The 26,123-nt window shown below is 37.6% G+C and overlaps 1 protein-coding gene across 3 annotated transcripts; it reads left to right on the top strand.

Moving 5' to 3' along the window:
- Positions 1–679: 679 nt before the first annotated feature.
- On the top strand, positions 680–26,123 carry LOC148844925 (F-box family protein with WD40/YVTN repeat doamin). Of its 3 annotated transcripts, XM_088954223.1 has the most exons (10): positions 680–1,559; positions 1,647–2,073; positions 4,296–4,496; positions 7,601–7,655; positions 9,070–9,168; positions 10,456–10,559; positions 14,755–14,844; positions 17,167–17,306; positions 24,672–24,756; positions 25,359–26,123. In XM_088954223.1, exons 2-10 carry the CDS (start codon positions 1,934–1,936, stop codon positions 25,723–25,725), a joined length of 1,281 nt encoding a protein of 426 aa, XP_088810349.1. In that variant the 5' UTR covers positions 680–1,559; positions 1,647–1,933; the 3' UTR covers positions 25,726–26,123. The 3 variants fall into 3 exon arrangements, with proteins under 3 accessions (XP_088810349.1, XP_088810348.1, XP_088810351.1); XM_088954222.1 differs by having other exon boundaries at positions 698–2,073; XM_088954225.1 differs by lacking the exons at positions 680–1,559; positions 4,296–4,496 and having other exon boundaries at positions 1,796–2,073.

The following is a 26,123-nucleotide window of genomic DNA, read 5'->3' as shown; positions in this document are numbered from 1 at the left end:
CTAAAAAAAGAGGGGTCCCAAAAAAACCTATAAACAAGTGTTTCGGGACCTAAAACATACAATATAATACACTCGATAGGCGGTGTATTTTATCAAAATTTTGATCATTGGATGCCAATATTCTAATAGTTTTTTTATTAATATATTCTAATAAATTTTGTTTGACACTGATGTTTTATGTTATAAATTTAGATTATTAATTTATTTGATGTATAAATCTATTATTTAATTAATTTAAGAGATTAAATAAAGTTTATTTTGATATAATAACTCACTTTATAAAGCCTATTTCGAATAATTTTTTGCTTTTGTTATTATTATGTTTTTGGTGAAGGTAACAAGAGTATAGATGGCACTTGTAGAAGGGCCAATTGATGGTGGCTCAGTTGGTAGGTTCTCTGATTCGTCGAAGTAGACACCTGGGATCAAATCCTGCTACCACTAGGGGTTGGGGGGTGGGGTGGGTTAAGGGAAAGGGAATGGGCTACCCCTTGTTGTGTAGCCCCATGAATAAAAAAAAAAAAAATTGATGGCACTTGTAGAAGGAAGAAGCCACTTAGGCTCTGTTTGGTTTTTGGGAATATTTTAAAAATATTTCATTTTCTTTCATTTGTTTTGAGGGAAAGAGAGGGATGGGACGAGAAATATGTGGGATGTCATATCCCAAAATCATGGATTTGGAGTCGCATGCTATTTTGAGAAAGAGGAGGGAGTGAGGAAAGGTTTGTGTGGAAAATACAGAAGAGGAGCTGAGTGACAATGACGTTCGAACCCAGAAGTAGGAGTTGGAGGGGTCGCACCAAAACCATTGGCAATTTGCTACCTCCCCTTCCTTAAGGACGATCACCAGGTGACGTTCTCTGCCGACGCCCCTCGAAGTGAGAATCTTTCAATTCCACAGAGAAGCGATGCTGAAGCTGAAATACAGAGTGATAATAACCAGTTGAGGCTAAAGTTGAGATTAATAGGTCCAATGATACTGAAGCTGAGATTAATCAGCTGAAATCTAGCGATACTGAACACTGAAGCTGAGATTAACTAGTGATACTGAAGCTAATAGTAACTGTAACCACATTCCAAATGCCAGTGAACTATCATCTGCGAATTAAACCCAATGGTCGCTTTTGCTGGGGAGATGCTTTCGAGGGATCTACGGGCGTGCACGTTTCTACTGCATGGAAATGTAATCGTGTACAACAATGCGACCGTGTGGTAGGTAGTGAAAGACTGGGAGAAGCATTATTCATCATCTGCAATGGCACTATCTGAAGGTAGAAGATGATAAATAGTATTTTTCCAATTATTTTCCCAATATAAAATCAAACAAAAAAATGTATGAAATTTTCCCCTTTCCCATCCCATTCCATCCCACTTAAATTTTCCACAAACCAAACGGAGCCTTAACGCGACCAGAAAGAGGCTAAGAGACTATGGGAAGCCCATCCCCATCCCCATCCCCATCCCCGAATCGGACGCATATTGCGATCGTAGCAGAGGGATTTCGATCTTCGAAGTTAGAACGAGCAAACGACCGTACCAACTGAACCATCCATCAGCTGGTAATAAAGTTTAGATCTATGTCCCACTCGGTCAGATTAATTTGCAACCCTAGATCTTAATGATGAGTTTATTTATTTGTTCCTAAGCTCCTTTCAACGGTGGATATTACAACCACGTCACATTATCCGTTTTCTCACGTGAAGAGGAGCATTTCCTCCTCTACGAAAGGAGCGAAAATTTTTGGTTGACGAGCCATGGCCATATCCTATATGATGTTTTGATCCTGTGATATGTGTGCTACATGTAACGCCATGAGAGTTCGACAAGCCGCGCACAATCTTAGGTGTCATCAAACAGACAACGTAACCATGGAAGCACAAAGGGGCGTACATGTGTTCTAGCTTTTCTCTTTCCGCTCGGCCGGAAGATACCGATGGAAGCCAACCGGCCGTTTTCTACGAAAAGGAGCTCACGGACTTCCATTCAGTCTCTTGACTCCAATATTCTCTGTTTGATCTTCGCATTTCTCGACTGGTTCGATCTCGCTCGCTGCTCCGCTGTCTGCACATTCTGGTTTGTCTTTCTCTACCTACCTATCATGCCTTTCTTACTTCCAAAGTTCCAATTAATAATCGAATTTAAATGTTTCCTTTTCTTTCTTCACTATAGACATATAAGTAGGTCACAGAGGAGTACGAATCCTAGGAAAAAAATGAACTCCCGAGTTCTTGATTTTGTAGATAACTAATTGAAAAGAAATATTCTGATATCCAAAGGGGACTTAATTTTCAAGTTGAGTTGGATAGTACTTGTAAAAATTCAAAAATTTTCTGTGTTTTACACTACTGCTAAATAGCTTTGGGATCGATTAAATTTCAAGCGGAGTTGATGCTGTTTGACCCATCTACCTTTGCTTTACCGAAGAAGAGGGAAAGAGTAATGTGGAGGTACACTAGAGCAGCAGTGGTATGGACATTGTGGGAAGAGAGAAATGCCAGAATCTTCCAAGAGAAAGAAATGAGCAAACGACAACTTGTGGAGTGTGTAATGACTAGGGTTATACACTGCTACAAACGGTGGAACTATTAAAAAAGTTCACATTTGATGATATTTGGAGGAATTGGCCTTTAGTGGCTTCTAGCTCATTGCAGAAGGTTAAGGTAAGGTTGGCTTGGGCTCCTCCCATTGAAGGATTTCTGAAATTAAACTTCGATGGGAATAGTCAAGGCAACCCAGGCCCAGCTGGAATAGGAGGGGTCATCAGAGACAAGGAAGGAAACTTAAGAGCACTCTTCTCAGGACCAGTGGGGAATGGAGACTCTTTAAAGGCAGAATTGTACGCAGCCCTACAAGGTGTACAGATTGCAAGAGAGTTAGGATTGGAAAAGTTGGTGATAGAAGGGGACTCCAAGGTGGTGGTGGGTTGGCTAGAATACCCAGATTCAATGATCTGGGTTTATAGAAATGAAATGAATAAATTCAAATGGTTAACTCAGCAGATGGAGGTAACTATACAATGGGTGGGGAGGGAGGCAAATGCTTTTGCTGATTCTCTAGCTAAACAAGGGGTAACTAGGGAACAGTTGTACTGGGCCCAATTGTAACTTTATGATGTTTCTGCATTAATGAGTGAGGCTGCACCTCGCACCTCATATTGGGATGCTTGTAACGAACTATTTATCATTTGTTTCTAATGAAATCAATTGAATTTTTATCTATCAAAACAAATGTTAATTCGGAGTAATGTCCAAGAAGGATTGTTTTATTAATGCAATGAATAGATTTGTTTATTTTTCTGCTTAATTAAATGAATGCTTTTGGAAAAATTGATTAAGACTTTTGCTAATTTGAGAACTTTGTGGTTGCTTCAGGTTAGAAAATAATTACTAAGGTGTTTAAAATGAAAAGGAGAATCCAAAGTTAATAAAGGAAGCCCACTTCTGGGTCTAATCCTTATGCTGCAACCTAAGTGAACTTTCCAAGAAGAACAAGCTATAAATTCCTAAAAAAAGACTTTTACATTTCTGTTCTTGGATAGGCTTTTCATATCAGTCTTAAATAAGCCCAACAGCTATCTTTGATTTGCAGAGTGGAATCAGATAAACTCCTAGTAAATCTTAAATTAGAAGTATTTTGGTCCTAATCAACAAAAATAATACATTAACAGCTTTTTGGATTTTTCCAAACATAGCAAGGCTATGTTACCATATAGTTTGCTGTTTATTTTGCAGATATATTATGGCCAACTGATTTGAGATCCTCCTATCAACTAAAACTTGGATCCAAGTGAACTGCGATTGGGCTCAGTAGTATACTGCATTCTTCAAATGACAACTTTCTTAAAAGATTAAAGTCATAGATTGAGATACATAAGTGAACAGGAGAATTCACTTAGTTCACTGGTTTAAACTGGTTAATACTAGTTCTTTGGGAGCTTGTTTAACTCCTGGAGCTGGAAATATCATCATCATCATGATCCATGCCTTATCCCAACTATATGGGGTCGGCTACGTAAATACTGTTTCACCAATCCGTTCTATTTAAAACCATATCCACTGTTAAACTATTAGTGCATAAATCATCTCTTACTACTTTTACCCATGTCTGGAGCTGGAAATATGAGATACTTATTTTCATTTCGCACAGGAAATTTCAGTAGCTTGTAAAATTGTAATTAAATCAATTTAAAGGAAATTTGGTTGTTTCTTTCTTTTCTTTTAAAGATGACATCCTCTAGCTTTCTCTTTTTTGTTCATTTCCCTAAGATCTTTACATGTGTCATTTCCTTTTCTCAGGTATAATGTCATCCATAAATGTAATTTGTGGAAAAAGCAATATTACAAGCAGCAAAGAGGTTCTGCATGCCTTCCTGATATATCAGATTTTTCTGAAACATCATGGAAGATGTATTATGAGGGTCTTGCTATGGAGCAGCATAGATTGTCCCTGCAGGATGGTTCTGTTTGCATTGATCAATGGAAGGGTCATTCTGTTGGGTACTTTCATTGACACTTGATTGTCATACCTCTTTTTAGTCTTATTAGTGTGTGATACAAGGTCTATAATGTGCTAACCATATGTATTATTCTGATAAGGTCTGTGCTTAATATTTGCAATTATTGCTGGCTTTATTATGTGGACATAGGTATAAGTGTCTGAATCTGACAGGGGTATGGGTGTCAGATTCAACAAGCCCAAGCTGGTATAGTTTAATTTTAGTTTTTTGTTATATGGATTGTGAAATAATTATTGGGAAAGAAAACAGACCAAGTAGGAGGATCTGGTGGTGCTTGAAGAACCTGTTTGTGGTACAGTTGATGGAGATATTGTATCGACAAGTGGAAAAGATAACTAAGATAATGAGGAAAATAAAGAGGTGTTTCATGGGGGAAAGCAAAAGGTTGAGATTGAAGGGCTCGAAAGTGGGAAGTTAGAGGAAGAAGAAAAGAACACAGTAGGTCCTTGTTCAAAGACTTCCAAGAGAGAAAGAAAAAGAAATTACAGAATATTTCCAGCTCTAGAGCAGAATGAGAATGCAGCTGTAGAAGAGAAAGAGGAGAAGAGGAGGAAGAAAATGATGGTGTTTCAAGTGGCAAGGAGATTGCTTTGGATGAAACACATGAAATTGAAAAATCAATTGATCTGGAAAAGATTGTGAATGTAGAAGCTGAAGTTTGTATATGGGTTTAATTATCCTAGGGGTGAGGGTTGCATTAGGAAGATGCTCAGAGAGTTGGAAGAAAAACATCCTATGCCAGTTATGGAAAATGAGGTTGGCTCTGAAGAGAATTACTCAATTGCAGAAGTCATGATGATCAGAGATTGTCTAGTTTGATAAAATCTGTCAGGAAAAAGAATGAGATCTCTGATGCAAGCCATTTTTGAGAAGAATTCGGTGTTAGAACAGGAAAGAATTAATGAGGAATTTAAGGACGTAAAGTTGATTAGGGAGACCTCCCTAGTAGTTAACAGATTTAGAAGGAGGAAGCACCGAGATGTCTTGGTTTTAAATGTTTCTGATAGACCCGAAGAAAAGGCCCATTTGGGATTGGGCCAAATAGGAAGTTGCTGAAGCCTAGGAGGATTGTGAAAAAGAAGTAGAGAGCTCATGGTCTGCCTTTTTTGGGTGGTTGGTGGTTTGTCTGGTTCGTTGTTGCTTTTTGGGTTTATGGAAGTGGGATTTTTGTTCAAATTGGGGTTGGTTTTTCTTGGAGTTCATCTGTTTTGTTGTGGTTGTTTTAATATTTCGTTGGGTGGGAGTTTTGACTTTGTTATGTTTTCCTGGGTTGACTGTTTGTTGTCAGGGTGAGGTGGGTGGGGGCTGGAGTTTTTCTTTTCTGACAGGTGATCTCTGGTCACCTTCCTTGTATAATTTTGGGAGAATGACGGTTCAGCCAGGGTCAGAATTTTTAGGCCCGAAGTACAGTTGGGGTGGGTGCCAGCTTGGAATTGATGCCAATTCATGGGCGGGAAATGGTTTGTAGAGTGGGGGGTTTTTGTCATTTTGAATGTTTATAGCTCTGTAGTGGAAATCAGAAATCTGCATTGGGCCTGTCTGTACTTCTCCGTATAATTTATCTATTTTCTTTTTTATTTTAATAAATTTTATTTTATTACCAAAAAAATAAAACAAACTAAGTAGAGGCATAGATCAACAAAAGGTCAAAAGCAACATAAAGAATTAGAATAATATCTAGTTTATTACACTAAATTATTGGGTATTATGGATAAACAGATTAATGCCTGAATTTTAGCCCCTGAGTGTGAAGTTCTTTACATATTATTGACTTGACAAATAGAAGAGTCTCCTTAAGTCCCTTGATTGTTGTGATGGTGTTGATGGCCACATGTCTCCAACATGGGTATGGTCCATTTTGAAGCATTTCATATAATATAGATTTCTAGCATGGTCATGCAATGTGAAATGTATACTTATTTTCCATTTGGTCTAGGCACATTTCTATGAGATCTAAACATCTTACTTATAACAACCTAATAGCTTGTAGGTAAAGGGGTGTGATCCCTATTATTAATTGTGAGGTCTAGGGGTATAGGGCCTATAACTAGTGAGACACCCCCACAACTAGGGAAATTGCAGTTTCAGAACTTTAGGGTGGATAATCAATCCTGGGCTCCTAGTGATGGAACAATTAGCTTAGGGATGAAAAGATAAAATTTTCACTCCTTTAGATCAAATTGATTTGTGTGGGGATGCACTAATGATGATATTTCTATGCTTTTCTAAATAGTTTATATATATTAAATATGTGGAAATGAAATAATTTATACACAACATATTTGAACTTGGTCCAGCCATTTGCCATTTTAATATCCCTTTCGGATTGTCTTGCCAATTTCATCCTTGTGTTTCTTTGTAAGTTTCTGTAGTTGTTATCTTGATGTCTTATTATGAATTTCTCCTTTCTTTATCCATTTCATTTTTCATTTCTTAGTTTAATGGTTGTTGCATGATGTGTGGTCTATATGCGGTTTAAAATGAGGCAAGATATGCAAATCTACATTAACATTACTAAACAAGAATTCTTGTATAATTAAAATATTTAATGATGATAGCTTAAATTATTAACTAGTTCCTATATATGTAAGATGGATCCAATGTAGATACTGCTACATGTTGTTATGACATGGTCACTTTGGAAAACTATGTCTATAGAGTATAATTTATAGATTTTCATATTTGTGTCTATACTAAAAATATAAAATGATGTGTCTCTATACTGAGTTGGTTCATCTAGTATGCATTTTAACAAAAGAAATTATGCATGGAAGAAAAGACGGATGTAAATGATCAAAAAAGAAAAAAAAAACTGGTATACCTAAGAAACAGTTAGAGATGTATACAAATGGTTTAAGTTGATTGTTACATGAACATGACGTATCGACTTCTTGCTAAACATAAGCATTGGCATACTTATATCATATGCCTATGACAAGGTGTACAATACTGCCAATTTTCTTTTGGTCAACACAACTTAATTTAAGAACATGAAATTTACCATATTGACTTGACTTATCTATTTGTCTTGTGTATTCTGATATGTTGATCTTACTCATTTATGCTAGCTTTGTTTCTATTTAGTGTTCATCAGTGCTGGATGAAGATGGGCTTGATTCTTACTGGTGGCAGGGACAAGGTATGAGGTTTTTCTTTAAACTATTCATCCTTGGATTGTGTTTGTGTATTTGATATCCTTTCCTTTATTTCTCTTATTCCTAAGAATCCAGATGCAGTTCATCCAAGTTAATTTAGACCCATCAATTTGGTGAATAGTCTCTACAAGATAATGGCCAAGGTTCTTACTTGAAGAATTAGAGAAGTGCTTCGTTCCTTAATATCCTTGAATCAAGGAACCTTTGTTGGGGATAGGCAAATCATTGATCAAATCCTAATAGCCAATAAGAGCTTGGAGGATTACAGAAGTAGAAAGAAGGGGTTGGTGTGTAAACTTCATTTGGAAAAGGTGTATGATTTAGTGGATTGGTCTTTCCTTTTGGAGGTTTTGAGGAATTTTGGATTTGGTGAGAATTTGATTCCCTCCCACCTGACCCCCCTTAGGTCCTCCTTCCACCACTCCTTAACTCTCTGAACAAAATCTGGGTGAGTCAACCACATATTTTCAAATATAAAGGGAATGGGACTATTTAGAAAAATTTCTGATCCTATTCTAATGGGTGGTGATCCGAAGTGACTTCAGATCATTGATACTGTGAGTTTATAGCGGCAGAAAAGGGAAAATAATTGATGGGCAATGATAATGTACTATTAATACTTGAGTATGCTGAACAGGATATGGAGATGTTACAATACCATTTATACTGATTAAAACCGAGGAATTTTGTGGCATCCTAATATTCCATTGTATATTTTATCCCTTTGAGCAGAAACCAGTATGTATCAGTTGATGCATATCAATATTTATATTCTACTATAACAAGTCTAGGTTGTAAGAGAAGAGAGGAGAGAAATAACAGCACAGAAGAAAGAATATTTTGGCAAAAGATGTCGGTGGCAGTTCCCAAACTGACTTATATATTAGGGCGTTTAAACATAAGAGAAAATTACAGAAGTACAAGTATCCCTAGTTACAACTTATTAGAAAAAACAGTCCTAACAACAATAAGGATCATTCTACACTTTGTAAACCGAAATGTCCAAGAAAATGGAGCATAGTATGTAGTTCTACTTGACTTTTCTTTTTAGCTAATTGGCTCATGGTTTCCATCTGAAGATGATATGATTTAATTGGGAAAGAAGTATTTCAGACATTCTTTTGAATGTCCATGGCGCTTGTAGTTCCCTGGGTGGGTTCCAGGTTTTTTACTCCTGTTTGTTTGTACATCTTCTCATGTACATCCCTTCTTCTTTTGATGAAATGATAGTTACCTTTTTCAAGAATTTAGTTTGTCTAATGTGTTTCATAATGTAATTATCCCTGAGATGATTTTGAAATGTTAATTGCTACCTGGGATAATCTCTTTTTTGTTTCTTCCTTAATTGGAGATGCCATATTGTCCATCTCTTACTTATTTTGATTAAAATGATGCTAGGTTATGCGCATTTGGTCATCTAAAAGCTATAAATGTTTGGAAGAATATTCTGTTCCAGATGTGGGCCATTTGGTTGATTTTGGTTTTGATGAAAATAAGGTAATATTGAAATAGAATGAATTTCTTGTCCAAGAAGATGAGCATATGCTGATATGGAATTGTACCTTTTCTTCTGAATGTGATACTGATGTTTGATTATGGTATTGCACATAGTTTTATACATGATATCTTCTGATTAGCACGACATAAATTAACAAGACTGGCATATATGATATATGCCTTTTTCCCCTAAGTTGACTAATTGTATGTATATTTCAATGGATACTTGCATGTTCTGCATTATGGTATAAGATACTTTTTGCTCAAAAGAAAAACTAAAAACTAAAGAATAAAAATAGAAAAAAAAGAACAAGAGTCATCAGTTCCTTAGTTGATGGATCACCCATTTTTGTTGGGGTTGTGATGTATGGGGGTTCATTCCTTTAAGGGCCTACTCTTTTGGTTATATGTAGTTATATTATCCTTGATTACAATATTAAGGCCACCATAGCAGCTAATATAAGAACAACAACGAAAAGTAAAATACATAGGATTCCTCCAATACAAACTTCTGGAAGGTCCTATCATTTTGGCCCTGGCAAGTATGGTCCTTAGTCTGCAAGAATGATTCATTGGGTTGAAGTCACAACACCATGCTTTTTAGGAGTTTGTGAAGGTAACAAAATGCTTCTTGCAAATGGTGGTTAGAATCATGAAATCATGCTTTTATTTCCACATTTGTGTACTTATTAATCTGAATGCTGTTTTAAATAAGAAACCATATACAACTAGATCTTTTTGTCATTAATAAACTTTTTTTTTTTGGTTTTTGGGGGGGTTTATTTCATTTTTATGGTAAGATAACAGAGATAGCTGTAAACTGAGTCCATGTCTACATAATTTGAGGAGTTTGCATGTGGTATGTTGGACTATTATAATAATTTTCTTTCGGTCAATTAGATGGTTTATTTCTATGGTGTGCTTTATGTATAACATGATTCATAATTATGTGATAAGCTCAGCTTCTTAATCTTGAATAGCTATAATCTATGATACTTGTGTTAGGATGTTATGTCATATTGGAGACTTTGAATTTTAGTATAAATTATGTATCCGACACTATGCCCATCTGTATCCTTGCCACATTTGGATAACATAGCCTATAAGTTAAAATTTAAATGCATTCCTGATGTATGCAAGCTTATACTCTTTTGACACATATCAACTTGTATGAATGGCCCATATGTTTTTCTTCTTGATGATCATCAAATCAAGATTTTTAGAAAGGTTAACCTTTATATTTTTTCTTAAGATCCACAGTCTTAAAGTTCTCTATCTTATATATAGATTGTTGGGCTGGTTGGAACTCGTGTGTGCATCTGGAGGCGTCATGGGGAAAGAAGTATATTTCCTGCACGTGAAGGAACATTTTCAAGGGGGTTATGCATGCGGTTTGTTGTCAAATGATTCCATAATTCATAGAAAAATGTTTTATTGTTAATTTTTTGGAATTAATTTCATATTTATTGCTCATAATTCAATATAGTGCATTACCTTTTATTCAGTTATTGTTTGAGGCTAAAAATATTATGGAATAAAACAATATTCTTGGATATGTACCTGAATTAACTGAAGGATAATGTATAAGTAATTACCAATAAAAAAGGATAATGTACACATAAAAGTTTGATTTCTGCTGAGCTGTCAGTGGATCAAATTTGGTCCAATTCGGTTCTAAACCAATAACAATCCAATTCATAATATCCAAATCCAATCCCATCTGACACCTGAAATTTGAGATCCAATCCAATTCATTATCTATAAATTGATTGAAAATTAACTTTTAGGTAATAATTAGCGATTAAAGATAGTTCAAGTATGTCTCGCAGGAAAACTATGTTCATATGAACTGATTACCACTTTCCAATTACCACCATGATATCTAGCTGGAGTCATGATGTAACATATACCATGTTGGCCGTGATATCTAGCTGGAAACCATTCATTCCAAATATGACAGAGCAAAGGAAGTTGGATTGGATTTTTATTGCACTGGAGTCACTGGACTGGGATATATCCAAACTAATCCAACTAGAAAAGGATTTGTTTACTTCAATCCAATTCGATCCATTAAATCCTTAACAGATATCTGCATCTGAAGTTACTAGTTTTGAGATTTGAGTTGGATTGGAATTGATTAAAATCCAATCCATTGACAGTCTTAATGTTGATTATATTTTTGAAAAATAAAGTAAAATGCATTCCACCAAAAATGTGCAGAATATAGAGGTGCAGCTTGTGGTGGTCAGTGGCTGTACAGAGGATCTTTATCCCTGATAAAAAAAAGAAGTATATACTTATTAGAAAAAAAAGCAAAAAGTATTCTATCTTTGGACAAATAGTTTAACATGAGAGAAATATAGGTCGTGTGAAACATCCTGAAATCATTTTGAACTGATTGCCATGAGAATTCTGTTTCCATTGCTTTCCTAAGAATTTCCTCTTCTGTGGGGGTTGTGGTGTGAAAGGAATGCAAGATTATTGAAGGAGAAAAATAAATCAGTTGAAGAGGTGTTAGAGATTACATTGGTAAGGGTGGCACATTGGGTACTAGTGACTAAGGAATTTAAGGGAGTGTCCATCATTGACTTGTTAAGAGGATGGAAAACAGTGGATGGATTCCAGATTAGCAAACAGCAGAGACTGCTGGATTGGTATCCTCCTGAAGCAGGTTTGATTAAGTTCAAACTTTGATTGGTATTGCCTTGGGAACCCAAGGCCTTCTTGTATGTGTGTGTGTGTGGGGGGGGGGGGTGTTGTAAGAGGTCAGTGCGGCAATATTATCCTCAGCTTTACAGGTCCAGCGGGACAGGGTAATTCATTAAGGTTAAGTGCAGGATTATTAGTGTTGATTCAAGGTTTAAAACTGATGCAGCAGCAGGGGTGGAGAGATGTGATAGTAGAGGGAGACTGTGAAACTGTGATTTGTTGGATAAAAGCACAAGATCATCTACCGTGGGAGTTTAGGCAGTTGGTGAGGGTGGCAGTTGTAACTTGGACTTTGTTGAATGCCTCATTCAATTGGGTTCCTAGAAGTTCAAATATGCTGGTAGATTCATTAGCAAAAGCAGGGGTGGGGAACGAGGTGTTAGATTGGGGTTGCCCAGGCCCAAGCTGTACTTTGTAAAGTTTCTGTTTGTGGCTTTTTTTGTAGTTCTTTGGTTCCTTCTACTCTGTACTTTGCAGGCCTGCTGTTCTCTATTGAGCAGTTATGTGTTTCTCTTTCTATCAAAAAAATAAAATAAAATAAAATAAAAAAAAGAAAAGAAAAGAAAAGAATTTCCTCTTCTAAAGCTGATTGTCATAGAAGGTCCTTGCATTTCTTTCAGTTCATATCATCAGATTATAACAGGAATATGCTTCAGGCAACTTTACCCTTCTTGTTTAATCTGCTTAACTTCCAAGTTGCTAGCTTGTCTATTAAAGTTCTTGGGCAACACTCAACAGTAGCTTATGTTAAAAAGGAGACAAATGGTCCACAGTTTGCAATAATAGGACAGTGGAAAAATCTGGCCTTTTCAACTCATGGGAAAAAAAATAATAGATGTGATACTTATACCACATTGTGCATACTTATTTCTTGTGAGACATTTTCTCAAGGCTGCTATCCACACTCCATACCATGAAGAAAACTTTTTTATAGGGACTGGGGACTCCCACATATTTTTGCAAGGAAAGAAGTAAAGAGTCTATTATTGAAAGTATCACAGTGAAGGTTGCACATTGGTTAAAAAAATTGGATTTGTTTTCAGACTTCACCATGGATGATTTCTTCAAAATTGGAGTGCAATTTTAACCTCCTCTTTTAAGAAACCAAAGCTGAAAAAGAAGTGGCCACCACCAGCTAGGGGATGGAAGAAGTTGAACTTTGATGGAAGCAGTGTGGGAACCCAGATCCATCTGGGATAGGGGGATTAATAAGAGAATGGGATTATGCTTGCTTTGTACTCAGGTCCAATAGGTGGAGGAGATTCAATCAGGGGGGAACTAAGGGCAGCAGTGGTTGGGGTGCAAAAGGCAAAGGAAATGGGGATTGACATGTTGGTCATTGAAGGAGATTCAAAAGTGATTATAAGCTGGTTATCAAAGATCACTACAGAAAACTGGAATTACAGGAATGGAATAAGATGCTTTGATGGGATTTCTAGAGACATGCGGTTGAAAATACAATGGGTACACAGGTCAGCCAACAGTTTGGCTAGTGGGTTGGCTAAACAAGGGTTTACTAGGCAACAATTGTATTTAGCTAAATGTAATAAACTATGATTAGGAGTGAGATAGCAGGGGCTATGCTCGTTTATTCATTTCTTCTAACTGATTTGTAATCTCACAACCTCTTGTTATACATGCTTCTTTTTAATTAATGAATTCTTTCAACTCCTTCCTACACTAAACACCCATAGGATGTAGCTACAATACCTGGGTCCAAATTTGGATTTTTGGTGCAGAAGTTTTCCTCAGTTATCCTTCTCCATAGGCTATCAGGTTCTCTACTGAAATGCTGAAGCCTACCTGGGCAGAGTTAGCCATCTTGAGGTGCCACGAGTCCAGGCATCCAGCAGATTAGAACACCTTCTCCTAATCTACCAAATGGAACTTGGCATCATTTATCCATCTCTTCCATAGAGAACCCCTTTGAGGCTGTTCCAATTTGTTTTCCTCTGATACCATAATGGAAAAGACAATTTTTTTTTTTATCAAATAATGGAAAAGACAATTAAAAAATATGGGCAGGTTTTTATAATGTGTTTTGAATCAAAGCTATTTAACCTTCCCCGAAGTACTGCTACATTCCCAAATGGTTTTAAATGTGTATTTAGCATGGAGCATCCGACCCAAATACTTAGATGGAAGCAAACATACCTTATATCCCAAAGCAATTGCTGAATCAGCAATATCTTCTACCTCCTCAACTGGCATCACTTCAATGTTTGATAAATTTATACATAGGTCAGACAGCACCTTGGACCACCTTAGGACACACCAGAGGTAAAGCCGTAAAGGAACTACTCCTGTGAAGCACAACTAAAAAAAAGTGCCATATGCAAATTGTAATAATGTAAATTTTAACTACCCCCTCTTTGATCAAGAAACCATCAATGAAACCTCCTACTTTTCTTGTCAATCTGCTTAGAGCTTCCATCATGCATGTGAATAGAAGTGGTCATAACAACTCTCCCTTGAAGATGCCCCTAGAGCTAGCTTTTAAGGAAACATGTGGATGAAAGATTTTTTGGAAGAGGTGACATGGCTGCATATCTCGCTACACATGTTTTGAAAGATCCAATCATTCAATGTTTTGGAATGTTCTCAACATCATCATCATCATCTAACCCTTGACCCAATTATTTGGGTGGCTACATGAATCCTTTTTTTTGTATTCCATTCTGTTCAGTGCTATATCCATCATTAAATTATGAGTGCACATCCTAGCATGAGAAGACAAATCAGGATCCATGACCATGAGAGTTATTAAACTTTCATTTTTTACCAACAAAGAAAAGAAAAAAAAATATCATCCACCATTTTGAAGTATTGTGCATCTTTTTTGCTTTCAGCCAAAATGACCATAATATTTATATGCAGTTACATTGATCCAGAGGCTGTGGTTGGTTGCGAGGATGGAACAGTTCGCATATTTGACATGTACAGTAGACAATGTTCTCACATTATTAGGTACAGATGATAACCTATGCTACTCATCAACCTGGTATTAGTAATTAAAGTGGATGTTTATTGCATTAGTTGTCAAATTGACAATTACATATGGATGCTTTACTTTTTATTTAATCAATAACAAAGAATTTTGTTTGGCTGGATCCTTCTTGTTTAAGTCTTGTATATAATTCCTTATGTTTTCTTTGTCTTGATGTATGGTTATGATGGATATGGATTGCGCCTTGTCCTCTCTCTCTCTCTCTCTCAAGTAACCAAGTACTTGTTTATTGTTTGTGGTTTCTATGAAATTACCAGAATGACTTACAAATTTGCACTCCCAATGATTTTAAAACCAAGATTATTTTAGTTCTGTCAATGTCCAAAAAATGCTGCATCAGATCATCCTATTGTATGTTCACCTTACATGTCTATTATCTTGACATTACAAGCTTTCATATCAGTTACTTCAGAGATTCTCCACTGGTATGCTTTTACAGCCTTTCTTCATCTTGTTCTATAATTACTTAATGAGTGGCTGACCTGAAGCTAGTTGATGTTTCCTAGTGTTTTTTTCCTCTCCCTTTTTTTTTTTTTGTTTCACTATTCTTGGATGCCAATTGGATGATTAATATCATATTTGTTAAACTCATCAAAAAAATTAACATGATATTTACTAAATAAATAGCGTGAGTTATTGTAAGGACTAAGGTATGACAGAAGAATGTGAGAGTGGGAAATCTGGAAAAATTTCAGTTAAAACCTTCTATAATTTCATTTCCTGGTTGGAGGTGTAATGAATCCCAGTCAAGATTGTTTGGTGCAAGAATGTGCCTACAAAGGTAGCTTTTTTTACTTTGGACTGCATACCTAAACAGAATCCTTATTAGGGATAACTTGGTAAGGAAGGGTATGCAATTGGCTTCCACAAACTGTATACTATGTGAGTAACAGGAGGAGTCTGAATCATTTGCTACATTGCAGTTTTTCTGCCAAGGTATAGTCCAAAATTTGGAAGCTTTTTGAGACAAAAATTTTCTGTCCAGAATTGGTAATGGAGTTTGTGAAAGGTTAAGTATAGGAGGATCATCCAACATGGATCCAGCAGCAACCCTTTAGAGAAACGCAAGAATTTATTTTTTGATCAATTGAAATGCAAGAATATTCAAGAATAAAGTAGCTCTACTGATTCAGTTCCTCAGGAAATTGTGGGCAAAATGTGTTGTTGGCTCTCTGTAAACAAGTTGGTTAAGGATAGAATTAACACTTTTTTGTATATGGTAATCTTTTTGTAAAACAGGGCTGTGGAGTATAGTATACTTTACCTGTTCTAAAAAAATGGTGTGAAGCACATCAAAGAAAAAGTAGACATTGCATCAGAGCTGATGTGCTATCCTATAAATTACTCTGACAAGAGAAGAATCACAAATGTTCATGGATTTTCTTACTATGATTGACTGTTTGAGTGCCATTCCAATAGAGAGAACTAGACAGAGAAGCCAAACATTTAACTTCTTTTTATAATGAGTTTGCATCTAATCTTATCTTCTATATGATATAGCTAGGATTACATATGATGGTGATGGAAGTTGTGCATTATGCAAATATTCTTTAAGATTTTTTTCTTTTTTATTTTTTTTGGAGAAGAGATTAGGTATCATTTCATTAGAAAAAAAACAAGTACAACCAGTGGCTGTACAAAGGAAAATACAAAGCAAATTAGACCATTTTTTCATTTGGAGATACAAAAAAGGTTTTCAAATTCCAAAGAGAACAAATGGCAGATCCTTCTAAATTTAACTTTCTGATGCCCATGGCAGATCCTTTAGGAGTTTATTAGGGGCTTGTTAAATTCTTTTTTATCATAAAACAATGTGTAGGAAGGATCAACTCCAATCAATGTCATATCATTAGATGACCTTGAACCAAAACACAGTAATAAAACATGAAGCAGGGGATAAGGAAATGGTATGTATAGGTATTCACCGAAATTGATTGTCAATCATCTTATGGTCTAGACACAGTCTAAAGATAGAATCAACTATGCAAATAAAAGATTGTCAGGTATGGGATATGTTAAAAGTTTAGTGATTGGTCATATGATGTCTTTAAGAAAGTCTTTTATCATGTCCTCTTTTTTAAAAGTAATGCACTTTGCCTTTCTTATAAGTATGGTTGGTTATTTCAATAGAGTGGAACCCCCTTATAGTTGGCCTAATGCTAGTTTAACTTAATGATGCTGAATCGTTGATATCACATACATATTCAGTGGATCTTCATGGTGTTGGTTATTGTTCTCACTAACCTTCTGGTTCATTGTTTGCATTGCTTTCATGCATGTAGGATGCGTTCTGGGCCTGTAACATGCTTGGCTCTAACTGATAATCAGATGATTCTTAGTGGCTCTTCTCTTGGCAGTATAACAATGGCAGGCCTTTCATCTGATCAACGGGTAGCTTCTTTAAAGTCAACTGATTGCACAGGTTATCTTCATATGCTTGATCTATAAACAATATCTAGAGATTCAATTTGTTGGCAGAAGCACAGTTATTTCTTATTTTACTTTTCTTCTTCAATATGTTTTTCTAAGGTTACGGTGATGCTTGTGACATGCCTTTTTCCCTTTCCAGTATTTGTGTGAATATCTTTATGCCTTCTTTTGTTGTATTTTTCCTGTTGTGATTGCTTTTGGGAAAGGGATGGTTTTTGACTTCCTAATGGCAGAACATGTAAATGAAATAGTGATCTAATTCCTTCAAGCCTACTCCGATAGGTTGAGTAGATATAACTTGCAGGCTTGATGAAGAGTATGCTAATGGAATGCTAGACAGAAACTTTTTTTTTTTTTTGATAAATGAATAATGATTTTATTATTAAAAGTAGGAAGTATACATTCACCTTAAGAGGAGGCATGAGATGTTACCTCCCTGTAGAGATGAGAAGATAACCATACTCTTAACAGGATACAATCATAAGGTAGGCCCAAAATAATTCATCCCTTGCGACCCCTTGTTTAGCCAAAGAATCAGTCATAGCATTTTTCGATCTGCTAACCCACTGAAAACTGACTGACATGTTCCTTGCGAACTGTTGAGCAGAAGAAGAAGAAGAAGAAGAAATGAAGGAAGAAGAAGAAGAAGAGAGAAGAGGCTACTGACTTAAGGCCTCAAAAGAACGGCTTCATGTGAGTGAAGCATTTGTATTTATACTATACTGGCCGTACAACACAAGAGGTCTACAAAAAATTACAAAAATACCCCTGCGGGTACAAAACTTGTGTATAGTACATACACTACATCTGTCAACACTCCCCCCCAAGTTGGGGCATAGATATCAATCATGCCCAACTTGTCACAGAGATCTTGGTGTTTGGAATAGTTTAGCCCTTTTGTAAAGATGTCTGCTAGTTGGTCTTCAGAGCTGATGTATGGAGTGCATACTTCGCCTGTGATGATTTTCTCTCTAATAAAGTGCTTGTCAACTTCAATGTGCTTTGTTCTATCATGTAGTATCGGGTTAGCAGCGATACTTACAGCTGCCTTGTTGTCACAGAGTGTAGAGTCATGGGTTTGTCCACTGGAAAACCCAACTCTCCCAATAGATTCTTTATCCACATACCTTTGGCTACTCTGTGTGCCATTGCACGTTTCTCAGCTTCAGCACTGGATCTAGCTACCACGGTTTGCTTCTTACTCCTCCAAGTAATAAGGTTCCCTCCAACAAAGGTGCAGTAACCACTAGTAGACCTTTTGTCACTTTGAGATCCAGCCCAATCCGCATCTATGCAAATTTTAACTCTCAAATGTCCATGTTTTTGGAATAGTAAGCCAACACCTGGGAACTTCTTAAGATACTGTAGTATTCTCTCCGTTGCTTCAAGATGAGTGGACCTGGGTGCATGCATGAACTGGCTGAAGACACCAACAACATATGCTATGTCTGGACGAGTCATAGAGAGGTACAACAATCTTCCTACAAGCCTTTGAAATTTCTTCACATCCTTAAGAGGTTCACCTTGGTTGTCACTTAACTTATGGTTGGGGTCAATGGGAGAGTCAGTTGGTTTAACCCCAATCTTTCCAGTGTCCTTAAGCAAGTTTAGGAGATATTTCCTTTGGGAGATGAAGATACCATTTTTTGATCGGGCAACCTCAATTCCAAGGAAGTATTTGGCGGGTTCTAGATCTTTCACTTCGAACTGAGTAGCAAGGAAGCCCTTCAAACTTTGAATTTCATCCTCCCAGTCACCAGTAACAATTATGTCATCCACATATACTATTAGGGCAGCCATTTTACCTTCTACCCTTTTTACAAACAGTGTGTGGTCTGACTGACATTGCTTGTATCCCCTCTGCTGAACCGCAATATGAAATCTGCTAAACCAAGCTCTTGGTGATTGTTTCAGCCCATATAAAGACTTCTTTAACTTGCACCCTTTCTGTTCACTTCCTTGAGCCAAAAAACCGGGGGGTTGAACCATTTAAACTTACTCTTCAAGGTCACCATTCAAGAAGGCATTCTTGATGTCGAGCTGATGTAGATCCCAATTCAGATTTGCAGCAAGAGAGAAAAGTACTCTAATAGAGTTCATTTTGGCAATAGGGTCAAAGGTTTCTGCATAATCAACTCCATATACTTGAGTAAAACCCTTTGCCACTAAACGACCTTTATACCTCTCCACAGTTCCATCAGCCCCATGCTTAACAGTGAACACCCATTTACATCCAACTAGATCCTTTCCCTTAGGGAGATCAACAAATTCCCACGTGCCATTCTTATGAAGGGCATCAATTTCTTCCTTCATGGAATTTGTCCATTTTGGTACTGAGAGAGCTTCTGCCACATTCTTGGGAATAGGGATACTGTCAATGGAGGTAAGGAAGGCACGAAATGAAGGTGAGATGTTCTCATAGGAAACAAAGTTGGAAATTGGGTGTTTAGTGGTGCACAACCTAACACCTTTCCTGTGGGCAATAGGAAGGTCAAGATCATTAGCAACAGGGAGGTCAAGACCATCATTGGGACTTTGGGAGTCAAGTTACCTGATTGAGAATGATCTTCCCCCGAGGAGTTTGATGGCACTTGAGGTACAACTTCTGGATTCTCCACAGCTCTTGAGCTTGGTTGGCCTTTATGACGACGAGGAAAAACATGGAAAGGTGGAGGATCAGGAAGAGAAGGGGGAGAAGGAGAAGGATTAGGAAGAGGAGGAAGCTGAACCAGTTTCTCCTCATGCCTACACTCCCCCTGAGGAGAAACAGGAAAGAAGGGCTCATCTTTAAAGAAGGTAACATCCATGGAGACATAGAATCTCTGAGAAACATGATTAAAGCAACGATACCCTTTTTGAGAGAACGCGTAGCCAAGAAATATGCATGGGATAGCACGAGAGTCCAATTTCCCCCGGGTGGGAGATAGGTTTTGGACAAAGCACCAACAACTAAAAACACAAGGAGGGATAGAAAGAAGAGGGGCCTTAGGAAAGAGAAGCTGATGTGGGGCTTTGTACTCTAACCAACGAGAGGGCATTCGGTTAATGAGGTATGTGGAACAAAGGACAACCTCAAGCCAAAGTCGTTTGGGAACATTCATGTGGAGTAGTAAACCCCGTGCCACTTCAAGGAGGTGTCTGTTTTTCCGTTTAGCCACACCATTTTGTTGTGGTGTACGGGCACAAGAGCTCCAATGAGGTGAGCCATGTGAAACAAAGAACTCCGTGAGGTCACTATGAAAAAACTCTTGCATTGTTTGACTGAAACATGTGGAGTAGTAAACCCCGTGCCACTTCAAGGAGGTGTCTGTTATTCCGTTCAGCCACACCATTTTGTTGTGGCGTACGGGCATAAGAGCACGGATGAAGTGAGCCATGTGAAGCAAAGAACTCCATGAGGTCATTATGAAAAAACTCTTTTGCATTGTCTGACTGAAATATTTGAATCTCAGTCTGAAATTGGGTGAAGACCATCTGCTGAAAGTCTTGGATAATTTTTGGTACTTCCTCACGGGTTCGCATTGAATATACCCAAGTGTATCTAGAATAATTGTCAATGAAGGTAATGAAGTACTTGTAGCCACTCTCAGAAGGTAAAGTAACAGGGCCCCACGCATCGGAATGCACAATGTGAAAAGGAAACTCAATTTTACTTTTTCTTTGAGGAAATTGAGTTCTACAATGCTTGCTTAACTAACACGTTTGACAAGAAAAATTGGAAACAGACACTGACTTACACAGTTTTGGGAAAACAACTTTCAAGGTCTCAAAAGACAAATGACCCAAACGACAGTGCCACAAATACATTTTACTCTTTCTGAACTGACTCAGACTCTGTAACATGAAGGCCAGCCGTATTCTCTAGCATGTAGAGACCATCAACCATACGTCCCCTACCAATCGTCCTTCCCGAGGCCAGATCCTGAATCACACAATAGGTAGGGAAAAAAGTCACAGAACAATTTAAGGAATTTGTAACACTACTGACTGAGAACAAATTCATAGGAACTTTTGGAACATGAAGAACATCAGGAAGAGTAAGGCTGAGGGGAAGAGAGAGAGTTCCTTGACCAGCTATGAAAGTGTATGATCCATCAGCTAGTCTCACTTTATCTCTTCCGGAAAGAGGGTGATAAGTTTGAAAGTAAGAGGACATACCAGTCATGTGTTTTGATGCTCCAGAATCAATGATCCATGGAGAGGCAAGGTTGTGAGAAGCAACATGGAAAGCTGTGGTAGGATTACCTGATGTGGATGTAAAAGAGGTGGTGGGAGGAGCATCCATCTGGCGAATTGCTCTACCATAAAGCTCCAAATGGTCATGGAAGGAGTTTACAATATCCTCCCTTGGGTCACAAATACATTTTAATATTTCTGAACTGACTCATAGACTCTGTAACATGAAGGCAAGCCGTATTCTCTAGCATGTAGAGACCATCAACCATACGTCCCCTACCAATCGTCCTTCCCGTGGCTAGATCCTGAATCACACAATAGGTAGGGAAAAAAGTCACAGAACAATTTAAGGAATTTGTAACACTACTGACTGAGAACAAATTCATAGGAACTTTTGGAACATGAAGAACATCAGGAAGAGTAAGGCCGAGGGGAAGAGAGAGAGTTCCTTGACTAGCTATGGAAGTGTATGATCCATTAGCTAGTCTCACTTTATCTCTTCCGGAAAGAGGGTGATAAGTTTGAAAGTAAGAGGACATACCAGTCATGTGTTTTGATGCTCCAGAATCAATGATCCATGGAGAGGCAAGGTTGTGAGAAGCAACATGGAAAGCTGTGGTAGGATTACCTAATGTGGATGCAAAAGAGGTGGTGGGAGGAGCATCCATCTAGCAAATTGCTCTACCATAAAGCTCCAAATGGTCATGGAAGGAGTTTACAATATCCTTCCTTGGGTCAGATCCAGAGTAGCTATGTTGACAATGTGGTGTTTGAGTCACAGTAGAAGTGGAGGGCTGATTCTCACGAGTAACCATGTTGGCCATGTGGTGTTTCTTGGTACCTTGTTGCCCAGGCCTTCTAATTACATCCGAGTCTTGCTTCTTAGGTAGATCCTGAGCCTACTTTGGTTTCCCATGGAGATCCCAACAAGTATCTTTGGTGTGCTAGGGCTTTTGACAATTAGTGCACCACAATTTTTTCTTATTCATGATTCTAGGTTTAGAAGTACACAAAACCAAAGGCACACTGCCTTACAGAGCTGCTACAGCCCACAACAAGGCACTTGATGATTTTCGGTTTCACAGAGAACCAAACACAAACACTGCAGCTGCAGTACGAGGTTGTATGACCTACACTTTGTAGGAGTCCACAGAACAATATACGAACACTGCACTTGCAGTGTAACCAGGTCTGAATGACCTACAGTTTTACAACTTTAAAGCATCTTCTCAGTTGAAAAAAAAATCTCAGCAGGAACAGCAATACGAGTGGTGGTTCACCACACTTAATTGGCTGATATCCACTTTCCAGTGCAGCCGAACAGTCACTTAGGGTTTAGGGTTCATCAACAGTCCCTTAGAGAGCTGAATATAGCAACACACAATCGGAGGAAGGGGGACAGTCCCTATTCAGATTTTAGGACATTGACAGTCCATCGAAAGAGTGCAAGAAGAGAACCATTAACAGAAAAAATTTCAGTTCAGTACCTAGGTCACCCGAACTGTGAATAGGCAGTACACTCATGGACTCAAACTTCTCTTCAGGTCAGAACCTTCCTCCGTACATCTGGGATGGTTTTCTACAGTCTTCTTGGCCGAGCAACTCCAGTGAAGAAAAAAAAACCTTGTAGGAGAACCCTTTTCTGCGCTAGGAAGTTGAACAGTCAGCTTTCTTGTAGCAGAATCCTACTCGGCAGTGGAGACTAACCGCAGCACTAGAGAACCCTCCTTCTTCCTTGTCTTCGAGCATCAGGACTATAGCTTCTATGCAGCAGTGGAGAGAGACTTCAGCTGGTGTTTTCCAGGCCTGGTCGATTCCGCTCTGATATCATGTTGAGCAGAAGAAGAAGAAGAAGAAGAAGAAGAAGAAGAGAGAAGAGGCTACTGACTTAAGGCCTCAAAAGAACTGCTTCATGTGAGTGAAGCATTTGTATTTATACTATACTGGCCGTAGAACACAAGAGGTCTACAAAAATTACAAAAATACCCCTGCGGGTACACCATCTGTCAACACGAACCACTTAACTTTCCTGAGAAGATCCATGTATCCTCAGAACACTATATCTGGATTTGACAGCCAGCCCACTACCACCTTAGAGTCTCCCTTGACTATCAAATTTTTTACTCCTAGTTGGTTGGCAACCTGTATTCCTTTTACTGCAGCCAGTATCTCAGCCCTTGTAGAACCACCAACTCCCACTGGACTTGGAAAAGGGGATAGGATAGTATTGCTGTCCTTATCTTTTAGACAGAAACTCTCAATGAACGGTGTCTTTCTTTTTTAAATTATTTATGGGTAGATTTTTTGCTTATCCATATTTGATGCATCAAATGATGCCTCTTTTAACTCTATTAAGAGGAAACCTTTAGCTTGATCATATGAAGTGTTGGCATCTCTGGAACTTAGGCTGTATTTGGTTGCAATGATTTGAGTGTAAATTCAGACCTATTTTTGTTTTAAATTTTAGCTTATTTTGTTTGATTGCAGTACAAATAAAGTAAATTAAGACAGGAAGCAGAATAAACTAAAACCCAAAACAAAGTTGAATGAGAATTTCCATTTTTTTTTCATTTGCACTCCCATGCTTTTGTACTAATGCAAATAAATTTGCACTGTAACCAAACACAGCTCTAGTGGCATTGGCAATAGTGACTTGATGAATAGTACAATGGAAATGTTGGGCCTCCTCTTTTCTGATTATATGTGGTAGCATAGAGCCTCTTTTCTGATTATATGCAGATGCAACTGAGGTTGTGTGTTAATTGTGCATGCTAATCTAAGCTTAATGTTCACATTTTTAGTTGTACAAGGTTACACTGGGAAGTGGAAACACCATTGGATTGAGAAAATGTTAAGCAAAGGCCCGTGGTTGCTTTTTCACATGCCAAATGATATTAGGGAGCTAAGATCAGCCCTCTCAATTTAGATTAGAAGGATGTTAAGGGAGCAAAATATCAGAGCAGGTGAAATAGTGACAACATGATGCCAAAGTTAACATAGCTTTCGTTTGGACATTAGCTGATATTTTAACAGTAATATATCATGTGCTCCCTTAACTTTTTTTAATCTTAATCAATAACATTAAATTCCAAAAGAAACATCATAATTATGATTATTTTTCAAAATTGTGATGTACTTTATAAGTTATTATTTCCTTAAATTTGATACTTTATCATAACAGGCATAAAGAGCCTATGTTTTAACCCGCGCTCACATTTAGTATTTGCCGGATCAACTTCTGGATGTTCACATTGTTGGGACCTCAGGTATGGAAATAAATCTTTTTACCAAGCTATTGCATGAAAGATGTTTCTGGTGCTATTTATAAAAAAAAAAGATGTTTCTGGTGCCAATGATATCTTATTCACATTAAAATTTGACAATTTCTTGTTCAGTATGCAGTTAGCATTAAGCATATCCCTGCCTATCTTTTTTTTTTTAATGTAACACTTCAGTGAAATTGTTTTTTTTTTTTTTTTCCCTTTTTTCATGTAGTTTTGGTGATCGTTTTTGGGTTTGGATAATATGCCTGTTTTGGGTTATGGGTTTCCAGTCTCCCTCTCTCTGGGAGTCCTATCGGTGTAATTTCCTTCTGAAATTCAGTCCTATAAAAGCTAATGTGGTGGATGACATGGTTGGCTTAAGGGATTATCTGTGAAAGAGAAGATATTGTGTTTTTAACGCATCTACATACTTGCCAACTTTGACAAGTTTTGAGCATCTTATATATTTTTCAGTCATGGTACCTGCCTCACCTACTTGGTGCACAAAATCACAAGCCCTTTATGAAGCATGATTTCCACTGGGTCCGAATGATACTGATTTGTATGTCCTTTTTTTCTTGTCTCGGACATGAATTATTTTCCAGGACTATGAAACCTCTATGGAAAACAAGAGTCAGTCCAAATGTTGTGTATTCCATGCAACATTTGCAGAGTGATAAAACGGCACTGGTTGTTGGTGGGATAGATGGTGTGCTACGTATTCTAAACCAAGACACTGGTCAGCTTCTTTCCAGCTATGTGATGAACGAAGAAACCGGAAAATCAGGTTCTGCTGAAAAGGGATACGGCATCATCGAAAAGAAGAGAGTCAGAAAACTTTCAGAAGACATCCAAATTGACAGCATTCCTAAACTCAGTCGACCTCCCATTACATGCTTGGCTGTTGGGATGAAGAAAGTTGTAACCACACACAATGATAAGCTTATCAGGATGTGGAAATTCAACAAGTAGCTGGGGAAATTTCATTTTTGCCTTGAAATGTCTTTCGGTATTCCATTGAAGAGATGGTGGAGACCAAATGACCAATACTTCTAAATCTGGCTCTCGCATCCGTTCAGAATCTAGGCAAAACTTGCGCTCAAGAGATTTTTGCCTGATTTCCATGGATGAGTGGTTAGCAGAGATTTTAGTAAGGCAATCTGCATGGCCTTTTTTGTATTTATTTATTTGTTCATCGTTTGGAAGTACTGTTCAATTGGAATCTGTACATTATAAATGTGATTGAATGTGTATGTGTATTTTAGCGGATCCATCTAACAATGGGTCCGACACGGTGTTCTTCCATGACAAGAGGGACAATCAGAAATCATGAAAAATCAATAGATATTGATGAAAAAATGGTATGCCTA

Source organism: Nelumbo lutea, chromosome 7 (genome assembly GCF_056320005.1).
Source record: "Nelumbo lutea isolate HS-2025 chromosome 7, American lotus-T2T, whole genome shotgun sequence".
NCBI classification, from domain to species: domain Eukaryota; kingdom Viridiplantae; phylum Streptophyta; class Magnoliopsida; order Proteales; family Nelumbonaceae; genus Nelumbo; species Nelumbo lutea.
The sequence above is the reverse complement of the archived record's forward strand: the minus strand, read 5'-3'. Positions and strand labels throughout refer to the sequence as shown.